This window comes from Tursiops truncatus, chromosome 11 (assembly GCF_011762595.2).
Source record: "Tursiops truncatus isolate mTurTru1 chromosome 11, mTurTru1.mat.Y, whole genome shotgun sequence".
In the NCBI taxonomy this organism is placed as follows: Eukaryota; Metazoa; Chordata; class Mammalia; order Artiodactyla; family Delphinidae; genus Tursiops; species Tursiops truncatus.
In genome coordinates, this window is record NC_047044.1 from 41,330,906 (window position 1) to 41,346,154 (window position 15,249).

Below are 15,249 nucleotides of genomic sequence, written 5' to 3' on the forward strand. Positions count from 1 at the left end.
CTCTCTAAGCTGGCAAGTGTGCCTCCAGAGTGAGGGTTGCTAGGCAACAGGCCCCACCATTCCGGCTCTTCAGAGCTGGCAATTAATTCAGCAGTGCAGAACTCCTGCCTGCCTGCCCCACTCTAGCTCAGTAGTTGCTCTTCTCTTGCTGGGAGCAGTTTCCTAAAGCATGGCTCCTGGACAACCTGCACTAGTCACCTGGGAGTATTACAAAGCAGATTCCTAGGCCCCAAAGAAGCAGAATCTCTAGGGGTGGAGCCATCGAAGCCTTCCTAACAAGCTTCTCAGAAAGGTACGCTGACCCAGGGTAGGCACACTGTTAAAACACTTAAAAATTCTTTTGATTTATCTCGATCTAAAGATCATTATAAACAGCTACCTACAGACAACTACAGAATCTGAGGCTCAGTGTGACTTTTTAAAGACTCCCCACTCTCATCTGATAGTGAATTACTAATCCTAGAAACTGGGTTGAGGATTTGTGTTTTTCTCACAAATCTCAATCCTGCAAAATTAGCAAATGCTGCATTGTCCTGGCATATTCAGCTGGCTCAGGGAGAAAAGGAATATCAGACTATATAAGGTATATTTTCATTATTTCTCCAGAAACTTTTAGTTCATTACCAGACTCAATCCAACCCTTTATTTTTCAGCGGCAGGGTGTGATAATCAGTCTGTAATGTGTATTTGTAAAGTTGAACCAGCCTAATCTGTGAATACATCTTAATCTTATATGACCTCAAAAGAAAAAAAAAAGCAGAAACGTGGTAGGAAAAGGTCAGTTGAGGGTATACCAGGTGAAAGAATTCATGGTTATTTATATCATAGCCTTGAATACTTCACATGTTCCATAAGGCAAGTTTCACCGTGGGAGAGGGGAGGGTCTTTTTGGTAAGCAGGCTGGGGAAGTTAACAATAAAGGGACTGGGCTGAACTGAAGAAGATTTACGGAGTAACTTGTGATTTTTTTCTGTGGTTGTTTTAAACACATGCACAAATTATTTGACATTCCAACAAAAGATGGAGTCTAATTCCCCTTTCTCTGAATAAGGGTCAACCTTAGTGACTCATTTTTAACTAACAGAGTATAATGGACCAGGCTAGGTTAGAAAAGACAACACAGCTCTTGCCTGCCTCTTTCTCTTGAGATGCTTACTCCTGGAACTCAGCCACCATGTTTTGAGGAAGCCCAGACTACATGGGGAGGCCACATGTAAGTATTAGAGCCATAACCTCAGCTAAGATCTTCCCCATCAGCCAGTATCAACTAACAGACATGTGAGTGAGTAAGCTTTCAGGCTATTCCAGTCCCCAGTTTTTGAACCATCCCAGCTGACACCCAGTGGAGTAAAGTGAGTTATGTTGAGTCCTAAATTGCAAATCTGTGAACAAAAATGCCTTTTTAACCACTAAATTTTTCAGTGCTGTAGATAAGCAGAATGTTGTAACTGTTCCCACACAGAGCCAACATTTCCCATCCAACTATGTTTCCCAAATTGTACTGGAGATGCTAATAGATATCTGATAGGAAAATATTCTACATGAAGTTGCCAGGTACCTGGTAATTTGAAATTTCTGCCTGATAAAGTTTAGACCCCCTTTCAGAATTAAATTTATTCTTAAATTGGGAGCCATGGCAAAACAGCTACTCCAAAACTATAAAATTAGCTTCCAGTGGTTCTAGGAGTGGAAAAGGGAATTTGGCTTTGGGCAGGCTCTGTTCTCGGAGGAATCACTTTCATCATTTGGAGGTAAGTCAACAGAGTAGCCCCAAAGTAATCCAAATGTGATATTAAAGTGCTGCACGCTGCATTTGTTTTGAAAATGACCCACTTGGGATATTTTCAGCCCCTTGTGGTGGTTTGGTATATTTAGGGAGGACTGCTGGCAACTCTAGTTCTAAAAAGTCTTCACGATCAATTAAGTTCAGGGAGCGTTACAGCCATCTATCTATGTTCCTGTAGATTCACACTGCATGCTAGCAGATTGAAGGCCTTGAGATCTTGTAGTTGAGGAGTCTGTTTTAACTTGAAGAAAGCCTTGCACTGAATTAGTTGTCCATGGAACCACTAACATCTCAAGGAGCACTGGGAAATGATGGCCTGGACCACTGGTTCTCAAACTTTTTGATCTCAGGAACTCTTTACATTCTTCAAGTTACTGAGGACCCCCAAAGAGCTTTTGTTTATGACAGTTACATCTATCATTACTTTCCATATTAGAAATTAAACAAAATTTTAAAAAAATGTGTTAACTCAGACTTCCACTTATAGTCAAGTTGAAATAACAGGAACCCGATTTACCCTCTCACTTGAAACAATCAAAAACACAGACTAATTACATGAAAAAATATGGTTTTGAGAACGAATGACAATAGGCAACAAAGGAAAGTTATGGAGAAAATGAGGTCAGTCTTGGGATTTTCAGAGTTTCCAGGCTATAGTCTAAGGAGAGAGAATACAGAGGGAGCTGTAAGGCACCCCAAGTTGAGGACACAGAGCTGAGGGTCCAGAGAAACCAGAGCAGCTAGCTTTGGAGGGACTGGAGAGAGCTGCACAGAGAAAGAATCCCAGGAATTTGTAGAGCTCCATCCAACACCCCCCCCCCCACCCCCCGGCCGCAAGTCTTCAGCTGTGTTCTGATTGCACATGCATGCGGGGTAACTACCCAAGATCCAAGATTACGGAAAAAAACACCTGAAAGATTTAGAGAGAATGGTGTCTGGTGCTCATATGGAGCTGGGGATAGTGCCTATTCTCACCAGTGAGATTGAGAAGTGTGACTCTTGGAGCTCTGGATGGAGACCTCAGTACATTACTGAGGTCTTGCCTTAGTAATGGGGAATAATTAACCCTGAACTGAAGACTGCTCTGGTCCTGCCTAACAAATCTTGCTTAACAGCAAAACCTGAAAGGATCAAAGTTTCCGAATAATTGCATCCCAGAACAAAGCTCTGGAATTTTTATAAGAATAACAAAATACCCAGCACTCAATTCATAGTGTCTGGCATCTAATCAAAAATTACCAGGCATGCAAAGAAGTAGGAAAATACAGTCCATAATGATGAATAAAAATCTATCAAAACCAACCCAGACCTGACATACATATGAAAATTAACAGGTAAGAATATTAAAACAGTCAATTATAACTGTACTCTCTATTTTCAGAGTTAAGTAGCGATACAGAAGATGTAAAAATGGTTCAAATAAAACATTGTAGGTGAAAACTATAATGTGGCAGATAAAAAATACTGAATAGTACTGATGACAGACAGCCTAGACAGTGCAGAAAAAAATGTAAGTGAACTTAAAGACATTAAAAACTATCCAAGATAAACACTGGGGAAAAAAAGGGCATTTTAAAAAATGAATTATCACTGAGCTATAGGACAATCTCAAGTGGCCTAATATACGTATAACTGGAGTTTGCTGAAAGGGGGGGAAGAAAAATATTTGAAGAAACAATGACTGAAAAATTTCCAAATTTGATGACAACTGTAAACCTACAGATCCAAGAAACAGCAGCAGCAGCAATGAGGCTTTCTAATGCTTTGGATGGAAATAATCCCTCTTTCTTACTTAGTACTAGAAACACTGCTGTCTATTAAAAAGTATTTTCCAATCCCAGTAAATATCTGATGACAGAGATATTCTGGTAAAATTTATCTGAGCAAAACATTCATACTCCAATTCAAAGGCAAAAAGAGTTTTCTAAGAGGCACATTTGGTTTCCTTGAGTTTATGACTTAGCTGACCTAGATCAAGGGACATTCTGAAGTTTCCACTTGGAATTACAGATTTTTCTATTTTAATAGTCACATAAAGATATTTAATAGAAAACTCTAATACCAAGAACTTTATGAAATTGAAGGTTTACTTTCTGACCTGAAGCTAATATTTCTTGTCCTGGTATGTACCACTTGTTTCCAATTATCTCTGTAAACTCTTAGAACCAGAAATCTACATCATAGGTACAATCTACCAATCTGGGAAGGACTGGGGAATCCAGACAAGAAGACAAAGAGGAGAAAAGTACCTAACTGGAATGAAAAGGGAGGGCTTACAGTAGAATTTCCTTTATTATTTATATTTGTTCAAAATATTGTTACTTGAGTTCTACACAGCTCTGGAGGCATTACTTTCAATACCGTAAAATAATTATGAAATGAAAATTAGTCCAATCTGAAAATATTTGTTTAATACCACTGCGTTCTCAATTAAACCATAAACAATCATGTGAACAACAGGAAAGGGTTCCTCCATAATTTTTGCTTTTTGAAATCCCAAATAAAGCTTTCTTAGTCATGCAGGGTTTCTCAAGTAACTGAGATCAATGCTTGGTAGGTTTCCTTTTCCACTGTTTTACTACAGAGTCTTTAGACATACTTACATTTAAATCTTACAGATTCATACAGTCCTTGAGGATCCTAAGTAACTCCATGGAATACAAAATTCTTAAAGAAAAACATATTCTCTTATTTTAAAAAAATTCATTACAAACACAAACATACACACACAGAATTAGAGGTTGCTGGTTTTTGTTTTTTTTAAAGAATACTACCACTACCTTCTATTTTTGCCAATTTCTAGTCTTGCCACCTGATTCCTAGTTGACCCAGATATAAACATATAGAATAATCTTTTCATATCACAGGTACCACTACCTGTGTTTCATCAATTTCTTGAAGAGAACTGAGCAAAAAACCAAACACACATTTAAGAGTCAATATTTATTCTGATTAATATTTTACAAAATTTTGACAGATTTAATTTATGTAAGGAGAGCTAATTTATTAAACACTTTACAGGTTTTTCTTTCCACAGAGTAACACGTTAAGTAGCAAAATAATACTTGGCACAGTTATAAATAAAGAAAATATAAAATAAAAATATCCATAGCTTAAGTATAATAATGATGCTGTTTTATGCCTACTAATATTTCAAATAAATTCCTGGGAACAACAAAATAAGGAAAAAATTCCAAAGAAGTAATTCATGTTTAGAGCTGAGAAATAAGTTCCTATTTGCTAAAAGTATGCAATGAAGCTGATACGAACTATTCCCCAAAGGGTCACCTTCATACACAACTTTAGAACGGGGTTAAACTGGTTCCACACACAGACCTACAAAATAATTAGACGGTACACAGAGGCATGGTTGGCTCCTGACCATCCGACCATTTCTGAGTTATAAATTTCACTGGTACTATGAGATGGCTAGTACTAAAGCATTAACATTGCTAATATTTTCCATGTATACATCTAGAGTTTTGTTTTTTTCTGTCTAACTGAAAGACATCTCCTTTGCACTGGAAAGAATACTGTACCATAAAGAAAGTACATGGTAACAACACTCTCATCCAAACTCTGAGAAAACCACCATTGTATTTGACTGTTAATAAAAATGTATTCGATAAAAACTGCAACTGAGTCTTCACGTGAAGTGCCTCAAAATACAAAAAATTAAAATGAATTCTAGCCTTTTATAAATAACTTTGAATTTAAAAATTATCTAAAATTTCCCCCAATTAGTCAAAACTAGCAGAGACATTTGTAAAGTTAACCAATTTTGTACATTCTATGACAAAATGGCACAATGCTATTGCCACCCCACACCCATCTCTTCCCTTTTCAAAAATAAAGTACATATGCCAATTTTCTAATATTAAAACACTCAAGTACACTAAGAGTAATTTTTTTGATGTATGACTTATGCTCAAAGAAACTACTATATAAAAATGGTACTTGGAAATACTGAACATCAACTATATACATTTTCACTGCTCCTCTTACTAAGGCAAGGGGCGGGTATACCACTAGACTGCTTTAATACCTGTAATCTGCATTTTACAGAGAATACTAATTTTACCAAGCATCAGACATGCAGTGAACTTGCAGGGTATAATGCTTATTAACAGCGATATTGAACATCACTAGAAGCTCATTAATTATCTCCCTTTTCTTTTTGGTTGGATAAAATGAAATGAGCAGCTTTAAATACACTAACACATAGAGACACAAAGAGAAAACTATTTGATAAATTATTTATATGCAGATACGCAATCTTTACACTGGTCTAGGATCTGTCATTGGTCGGACCACCATTTTCCCACCCTCCCCCAGCCCATTCCCTCTCACAGGTTTCCCACAGGTTGCTCGAACCACAGTTTGCTACAGCGCTTAAGAGGACTAAACCTGTAAACAATAGTTATGGAAGCAGTGACCAACAGTTCACCATGAGAGTATGGAAATGCTGCAACAAAAATTGATCAGTGCATCATGTTTGACAATTCGAAAATCTGAAATTGTTTCAGACAGCATTAACAAATTTCAAAACATTCAATATTGGGAAAATTGAAACAATCTTAGGGATAAAATTCTTTCTGATAGGTCATTCTTTAAAAACCAGAATATACCATTAGCTTTTCTTTTATTCACATGTGCTGTATGTACAGAGATCATGCTCCATCTTTAGCTAGACTCCATTATTTTGTCTACACTTTATTTTGCAGTATAGCCATTTATTTCTATTATTGAGAATTTTGCATTAACTTATTTGTTCTGCCTTTTCTTGAAAATAGCTCAACCCTTAAAAAACTGGACTATGTGCACATCAAATTAAATTCTAATTTATGCTTTACTGGATAGTGTGTGCCAGTATACATACTATGAGGTGTATCATGCACTTAGTAGGGCTTTTAAGTTGAACAAAATAACATGACTTACTATACTCATGCAAGTGCTTTATTATCAGACCATAAAACCTTAGAGCAAGGTTACTAAAAATTATTTCACTGAACTAGAGATATATCAGCATTGCCAACAGCTGATAGCAATAAAATATTGTTAGCACATTTTTTGGTGAACATTATTTTCTTGTGTCTTTGAAGACACATTACAGTAGATCCCTAATAAAACAACATGATTTTCATCACAGTATTTACATGTACATTCTAACACGTACATAATACTAGTCTGAAGCAATTTAAGACAACTTTCTTGGAATTAAATGCAATACTAGATTGCATCATAAAATTTAGCTGTATACCATAAATTTAGTTTTAGCTAGAATCAAGCATTTCTGATCAGTATACCATGTCTGTCAACAGAATAAGTTCACTCTTTTTTCATGAAAAATGTTATGAGAACAAAACCAAAAAGTTGAGTATTTTGTGAATTCCCATATTAAGAACCATTAACATTCTTTTTAAGACCTTTATTCTTCCCAGAAGTGGCAGTGTGTTCTGTCCATGTTTACTTTTGTTAATAAAAGTGTTGAAAAAAAAGACTAAAATTCACAGTTAGCCCTACATATAGCATGCTGTTTGTTCAAAGGATGTGGATTCGAGTGTGAGAGAGACACGGACAGACACAATTTTCAGGCACCACTCAGCAATATGCTTCATAGGATAAAGATGCTGCTACACGAGCTGGTACCCAGATCCTGATATTTGGTCATATTCTATGGTATACTGCCTGGTCCAGTCCACAATAACAGGACGAAAGAGGCCACAGCATCGAAATTCAAAGAAGTCTATAATATTCCTTACACATCCATGGCTAAACACCACCCCCACCAAAAAAGAAAAAGAAAAAGAAAAAAAAGTCTATTAGTACAATAATTTAATAGGAGTTTAATATCATTTTAATGTTAAATATATTTTTTTCGAAACTTAAGAACTCAGGTTTCCTGCCAGAAAGAACCTGCTTATAACTCTACAAAATATGTACGCATTCATATTTCTTCACGGCTCTGATTTTTCTCTTTTGCTAATACAATGGGTTATACAATTATATATTAAAGTTATTCAAATTTGCATTTCTTTCATTCCTGTGTAATACGCAATTTTTGATAAAACCTTTCCTTGACTGGTGGCTCTTTGGCAAGGAGACAAACTATATCCAAAATTGAGAGAGTAAAAGACAAAATAATATCAATAGCATAAACTTGACAGTGTACCTAAGAATAGCAATTTAAAAAAAGAAATATTAAGGGAAGTTCCCAAAATTTTAGAACTTCAAGAATACCTTTGGAAAAGCAGTCAGTTTTACACCTTATACAATTATTGTGCCTATGGGAGAATTCTCAAAACTACTCAACCGACTCTATTATTTTTGCTTTTATTTAAAGGTTTACATGCTTTCCACAAACATGCAACAATTAATAGCACCACAAAAGCTTGATGGCAGTAGACAAGCAGCTTGAGTAAAACTCAAAGTTTTAAATATTTCTATTATTAGGAAACTACTGTTTCTTAACTTTGAAGTGAATGCAAATTAAAATATATATATATATAAATAAAAGAATAGAACAGTCTCTTCAATAAATGGTGTTGGGAAAACTCGACAGCCGCATGCGAAAGAATTAAACTGGACCACTATCTTACACCATACACAAAAATTAACTCAAAATGGATTAGACTTGAATGTAAGAACTGAAACCAGAAAACACAAGTGGTAAGCTCCTTGACCTCAGTCTTGGTGATGAATTTGTGAATCTGACACCAAAAGCAAAGGCAACAAAAGCAAAAATAAATAAATGAGACTACATTAGACTAAAAAGGTTCTGAACAGCAAAGGAAACCCATCAACAAAATGAAAAGGCAACCTACTGAATGGGAGAAAATATTTGCAAATCATACATCTGATAAGGGGTTAATATCCAAAATCTATAAAGAACTCACACAACTCAATAGCAAAAAAGCAAACAATCCAACTAAAACATAGGCAGATGATCTGAATAGACATTTTTCTAAGGAAGCCATACAGATGGCCAACAGACACGAGAAGATGCTCAACGTCACTAATTTTTAGGGAAATGCAAATCAAAACCACAATGAGATATCACCTCATACCTGTTTGAATGGCTATTATCAAAAAGACAAGAAAAGCAAGTGTTGGTGAGGATGTGCAGAAAAGGGAATTCTTGTGCACTGTTGGTGGGAATGTAAATTGGTGCAGCCGCTGTGGAAAACAGTATGGAGGTTCCTCAAAACATTAAAAATAGAACTACCATATGATCCAGCAATTCCACTTCTGGGTATTTATCCAAAGAAAATGAAAACGCTAACTTGAAAAGATATCTGCACCCCATGTTCATTACCGCATTATTTACAACAGGCAAGATATGGAAACAACCTAAGTGTCCATCGACAGATGAATAGATTGAAATAATGCGACACACACACACACAATGAAATAAAATTCAGCCGTTGTAAAGAAGAAGGAAATATAGCCACTTGTGATAACATGGATGGACCGTGAGGGCATTATAAGTGAAATAAGTCAGACAAAGAAAGACAAATACCACATAATCTCACTTACATGGAATCTGAACAACCAAACTCAAGCTCACAGATACAGAGAACAGACTGGTAGAGGGCAGAGGCTGGGGGTGGGGCTGGGCGAAATAGGCGAGGGAGGTTCAAAATGTACAAACTTCTGGTTCTAAAATAAGTAAGCCCTGGGGATGCAGTGTACAGCATGGTGACTATAGTTAATATTGTACTTCATATTTGAAAATGGCTAAGAGAATAGATCTTAAAAGTTCTCATGACAAGAAAAAAAAAATTTGCAATTATGTATGGTGACAGACATTAACTAGATTTTAGCGGTGATCATTTTGCAGTGTATACAAGTATCAAACCATTATGTTGTACACCTGAAACTAATATAATGTCATATGTCAATCATACTTCAATTAAAGAAGAGAAAACTAGGTGTGTGGAAATTTTTGTGTCATTCAGAGGGCAAATAAAGTAAGTAATTTGCACCAAAAAGTAGTTGCCCTAGAGTCTGGGAAATTTCCCTAAATAATGAATTTTAATCAACTGTATTTTTTAAAATCTTATTTCAATTTTCTGGATACATTCATTTTTGAATGAAAATTTATAAATTGATGGAAAGGTTAAAGAACAAATACTAAACGTTAGTAGGTCAATAAAGTTTGAATTGTATAATTAAGGAAAAAATGAATATCACAAATTTATATACAGTTAATGTGATAAATACTAAAGTTATGGTGAACTAACCAATGTTTCACCTGGCAGAAATCTTGGTATTTGGTATGTTTTATAAGCTATTTTACACATTGTTAAGTAAAATAAATATTCCCTGTTTCATATATTATTGCCATTCTTAAAGAAAATACTTCTCTTTGATGTACTCACTAGATATTTGCTGAGTTTAGTTAGTAAGGAACTTTATATGTCAAGAGAAAATATTAAATTCATAGATATGTACGTACTTGAATGGGCTTTCAATAGATGTTGTTGTGACTTTAAAGTGCTTGTATCTTCTGGCATTCATTCTTTCATTTGTAGTAATACCTAAACATGATATCTAAGAGGCAAGAGAAAGCAAACCATTAACTCTCTGGATACTTAATATAAAACAAGTTAATTCTCAAGAGGATCAGGATGGAGTCTGTTTCTGGCTTTCCATCAGGAGATCATCAAGCGGGTTTACACAGTACTATCTGACTCTGTGGGAAGTAGCTGGTTAAACAGGGAAAATATTTAAAAACAGGTCACCTGGCACTGTGTATGTGTAGGCATGGACATTATGTACATACTACCTCTCCATCAGCCCCTTTAAGAAGGAGCTTTTTTAAAAATCCTAATTAAAAAAACTCTTGAGTAAATACTGATATTTGTAGGTAATAAAATATTAAAACACACACAAAATTAATGGAACCATCAGTCTAAGCTCACACTTATATCCAACTGGATGTATGTAAACCAGGAAAGAGAAATAAAAAGTTTTGATGACAGTAGTAGTGAAAGTTAAAAGTTCATAAAATAAGAAGAGGGAGGAGAGGTGGAGAGAAAGAGTGAAGAAGAAAGGAACAGCAAACTGAAAATTTTAACTCTTGAAAAAATTTTAATTACTGAAAAGTAGGAATGGTTATAAAGAGAATACATTGTTATCTTTTAAGCTAGGAGTGAATTTTTAAGAGTTCTCTGCACACTAAAGAACAAATAATGCACTTGCACATACCTGATACATCTGACACATGAGTAATACAGCCACCCACATGAAATGAAAAACACTGTTCAGAAACATCCAAAACATCCAGGGTGAACATGTGGCAATTTGAGTAATATATGTCCAAAATCCATCCTTGGTATAACTGGTCTCACAGTGGAGTCCCCAGTCTAAAATCAGAGCAGAAGAACGCAAATTTACTCATAACCATCCAAGCACCTCGTGTGGACATTTGTGGTAGGCACCACTTAGAAAACACGATCCAAGAATTTAACTGATGACTTTCAATGCAAGTATTTTCATACTCTTAAATAATCCCCTTGTACATTAGTGAAAAAACATATCAAAAGCAGAAATAGAAAAAGCAGCAGGCAATCCTAAAAACAAACAAACCTGTACTGTAACGATAATACAGTTTTTATTTGATTGGTATTGCATACATACAATATGTAAAAAAAACAATTCCTTTATACAAAGATAAGATGATACAGATATGTGAGACTTCTTTGGAGGGGAGGAACATAACACAAGATCACCTTGGTGAGGGGGACTTTTTCCAAAACAAAATCTACTCTTTGAGAGCTGCTGCCATAAAGAACTGATGTTATTAGTAGGACTATGCTCTCTCTCTCAGGTGTGTTGGGCTGCCAGAAATTAGGTAAAGATCTCTGACAAAATCGTTCTCTCTGTTAATCCCTATTTGAGGAAGTAACCTCCTTTTTCATTAGGGCAATAACAGAGATTATTCTTAATATCTGTGGGAGTAGGAGGACTAGGAAATCATCCAAGACTTATTTTTAAGTCAGTATCTAATACATCTTTGTGCTAAATACCACCAAGCCCTGAAGGACAGTAGCTAATATTTTCATTTAAATTCTTTCCAAATTATGTTCTCAGTGCAATAAAACCCCATCATTTCTTCTAAGATACTACACCCATATGATCACTGAATGACAACTTATTCTTAACCTTTTAAATATTCTCTAATAGGCAATAATTATACCTTACTCTTCAAAACATTTCAAGTTCTGTGCAAACTTAACTATATTTTCCCAGCTGTTTGGTAAGAAAGAGCAACTAGCACAATCACAAAATCTATAAACTACTAGAGTAAAGCAAGCATGTGATGTGAAAAATGTTGGTGTTTTTTACCCAGAAGCTTTTCAAAGCCTATTAAAAGATAATTAACTGATAATTCTGTTTCTTATACTCTATGTTGAACATGTTTGACAGTTCTATATCTATTTTTTCTCTATGCTTCATTGTAGTGAGGTGCCCCAAACCATAATTTTTAGTTAAAACACATTTGTCATTATCATATTTTTTGTTAATATGGTAAAGCATGAGTATGCAAACACGTGTTTTAAGAAGATAAAAAACTAATTGTACTCACAAGAAATACAACCATAAATCATCCAGCAGATCATAAAAAGCAAGAAGAATAGGTAGCCCATAAAGTATCTATGGTTGCCTGCACCTAAAGAACAAAACAGAAGCAATTTTTTTTAGCTAAGAAAAAACAACTGGAGATACACCTAGGGGTGAGGTAGGGGTGGCGAAATTCCATGAAAAGTGAGATACACCTTGGACAATAATCACATACATTATTTATTTTACAAAATGTTCTTCAAGAAAATAAATGTTTTAATAAAATTGTTAAAATAAAAGAATGCTTATAATGACACACAAAGATGTAGTGACTGCAATGATATTCATTCAAAAGAGTCTTAATGAACCAAATAAATCACAAGTTTGAGCTTTAATTCTACTATTTGCCTTGAGGTTTAAATAATCCTATTTTATCTTTAGTTTTATAAACTTTAAAATCCTACTTTTTAAAGGCTTCTCCCCAACATAGTCATACAATCTTTGTAATGTTTCCCTGCTGTCCTCTCATAAAATCTCCAGGGCCACGTCTCAGACCACTTAGTTCATTTCCTCAGACTATGCCATTCTTGAACACTGAGATATGTAGAGTTCTTATCTGTCATTCTTCTCTGCCTCTGTACATAACAACCTTTAAATATTTTTTATTGCCTTACTTTCTTTAGTTTAACTAAAAAACAACACAATCTGCCCCCTTATTGATTTCACTGTTATCCAATGGAGAAAATAGGAAAGAGTAGGCACCAGAGAGAATTGATAGAGAAATTATATCAATCTTTTCTAGACACTGATTTTATGATGTCTTTTCCCCTCTCTCTTACAACTGAGTTGATGTTTTGGCACTCAGAAAATAATTGGGGGAACGAGGGGTATTGTAGGGTGCTAGAATGAACCTTCTACACCTACTTTAATATTGTACTTCATTAGTTGCCTAGAGTAATTTAAATGAACAATATATTTAGAAATTACTCATAAAACTTACCTACACAATTGCCCACCCATGGGCAATGATGGTCGAATTTTGCAATACAGCGGTTGCACACACCACAATGTTTGGACCTCACTGGTTTCCGTATCTGTTAACAGGCATGTTAAAAGATTATGAAAGGCACTATACCTAAGAGAGGAAAGCCGAACATTTTATTTTCTCAAAATACAATATGAAAAAAACCCGGTATTTTTTGAAAAGGATTATACCAAGGTTTCCAAAGGAATAGAACCAAACAAAAATCACTTTTGTTTAATAAAATTTCAACTGCAACAACAAAGATGAAGAGGATAAGTCTACTCTAAAATATAAATTCCTAAGACAGGGCAGAACCATCAATTCACAAAAATAATTAAGAATCAAAGATCAATTTGCTGTTGCAATGAATGGTACTATATTTAATTCACAGCCCTCAAATTCCTCAAATATCACTCTTCAGGCTTCTTAATGAAAATGTATTGCAATTAATGGTCATAATACTGGTTGTTGCTTAATAAAATGAAATTGGTTCCTTAGTAAAAGGAAGGTCAATTTAGAAGTGAATAAAAGAGAGCTTTTAAAATTCGCATCATTAATAAAATGTTTCCCAAAGTTTACAAATCCAGCAAAAAATCCCAGTAAGTGTACACGTCTTTCTTTTAGTGAAAGAAATCTGAGATCTCAGATTAAGGTACAGCACTTCCTCTGCTGAACTGCACGACCTTATCTAAGAAAGTACAACATGCTTAAGAAGTTTAGGCAGTCCCTGTTTGTTTTAAAAAACATAAAATACATTCTTCAGGTCTTCACAGGCAATAAAAAACTCACGTTTATGATGTTTTAAGTGTTATGAAATGTTTTTCTCTACATTACTCTAAAGCAACCAAGTGAATACAAGAACTCATTGGCGATCTTCAAAGAGCTGCTAGTCCCAATGCTGGATACATGACAAGAGCTACAGTTATTAACCCTTGCTAGAAACAAATTTTGTAATATCCTTTATTAGTGTTTCAATAAAAGCACTAACATTTCCCCAACAGTTTGCATAAATTACACACTATTCTGAGGTACTAAGAAAAAGGCATAGGTGCACTATGCGGTTCTTACATGTATTAAAAAATCTGTGGACCCAAGAAAAGGCTAAGTCATTCTTCACCACAGATATGAGACTAAACCTATTAGCAGAAAGAAGTAGGATATATCAAACAAATTTTATCCTTACTTCCAACTCTCAGCTAAGTCTCCCCTCTGGGCAACAGCTGTCAATGAATTCTGCACAAAAACTGACACAAGCCTCCTAAACACAACAGTTGCCGTAGTTCACTTACAGAGCAATTCATTTTTAGAAAATTCTTATCTACATGTGTCTGTGTATTTTTCAAAGTAAAGATACCCATATAATGACAAATACCTCTGTCAATTTGAATCATTTTATAATAGAACAAGCTCTTTATTTTACAATAACAAATTATCTATCCAGAATTATGCAGCTTATGATAACATAATATATAATAAAATGTTTATGCTATGATGAGAGAAAGTCTTGTTCTTACCATCAGATATTTACTTAATAATGAAACTGTATTGAGCAACTCTATATAAAGAACCTGTTTGCTGACTGCAAGACTGATGCCCTCACAATGAAAAAAGAAATGGTTAGAAAATGTGTTTTCCACTTGGGATATTCTTTCTACAATCATAATTTGGCTATATCTGATAAAAATGGGGGTACTTTTAGACAGAAAAGATTATGTTTCAATAGATGTTAAATTCTAGTTTTGTTAATTGAGGTCAGTATTTACTGTCTAAAACTCTCTTCCCAAATGGCTCTTTGTTACTATGTTATGTTATTGTAAAGCTTAACTGAGTTATTAAGAAGATATCCTAAGCTTGTTTCTGAAGCTGATCACTG

The 15,249-nt window shown here is 34.8% G+C and overlaps 1 protein-coding gene across 2 annotated transcripts in view; it reads right to left on the bottom strand.

Annotated features, from left to right (window-relative positions):
* The window catches only part of ZDHHC17 (zDHHC palmitoyltransferase 17), a 139,104-nt gene that overhangs the window by 30,272 nt on the left and 93,583 nt on the right, over positions 1-15,249 (bottom strand). The window contains exons 13-17 of one of the 2 annotated variants that reach the window (XM_073788386.1): positions 13,353-13,446; positions 12,378-12,461; positions 10,997-11,154; positions 10,245-10,339; positions 4,711-7,558 (exon numbers count right to left, since the gene is read on the bottom strand). In XM_073788386.1, coding sequence (XP_073644487.1) covers positions 7,420-7,558; positions 10,245-10,339; positions 10,997-11,154; positions 12,378-12,461; positions 13,353-13,446 — 570 coding nt within the window. In that variant the 3' untranslated portion in view covers positions 4,711-7,419. Of the gene's footprint in view, positions 1-4,710; positions 7,559-10,244; positions 10,340-10,996; positions 11,155-12,377; positions 12,462-13,352; positions 13,447-15,249 lie in introns of those variants that run through there. The other variant, XR_012324284.1, reaches the window with a different exon arrangement.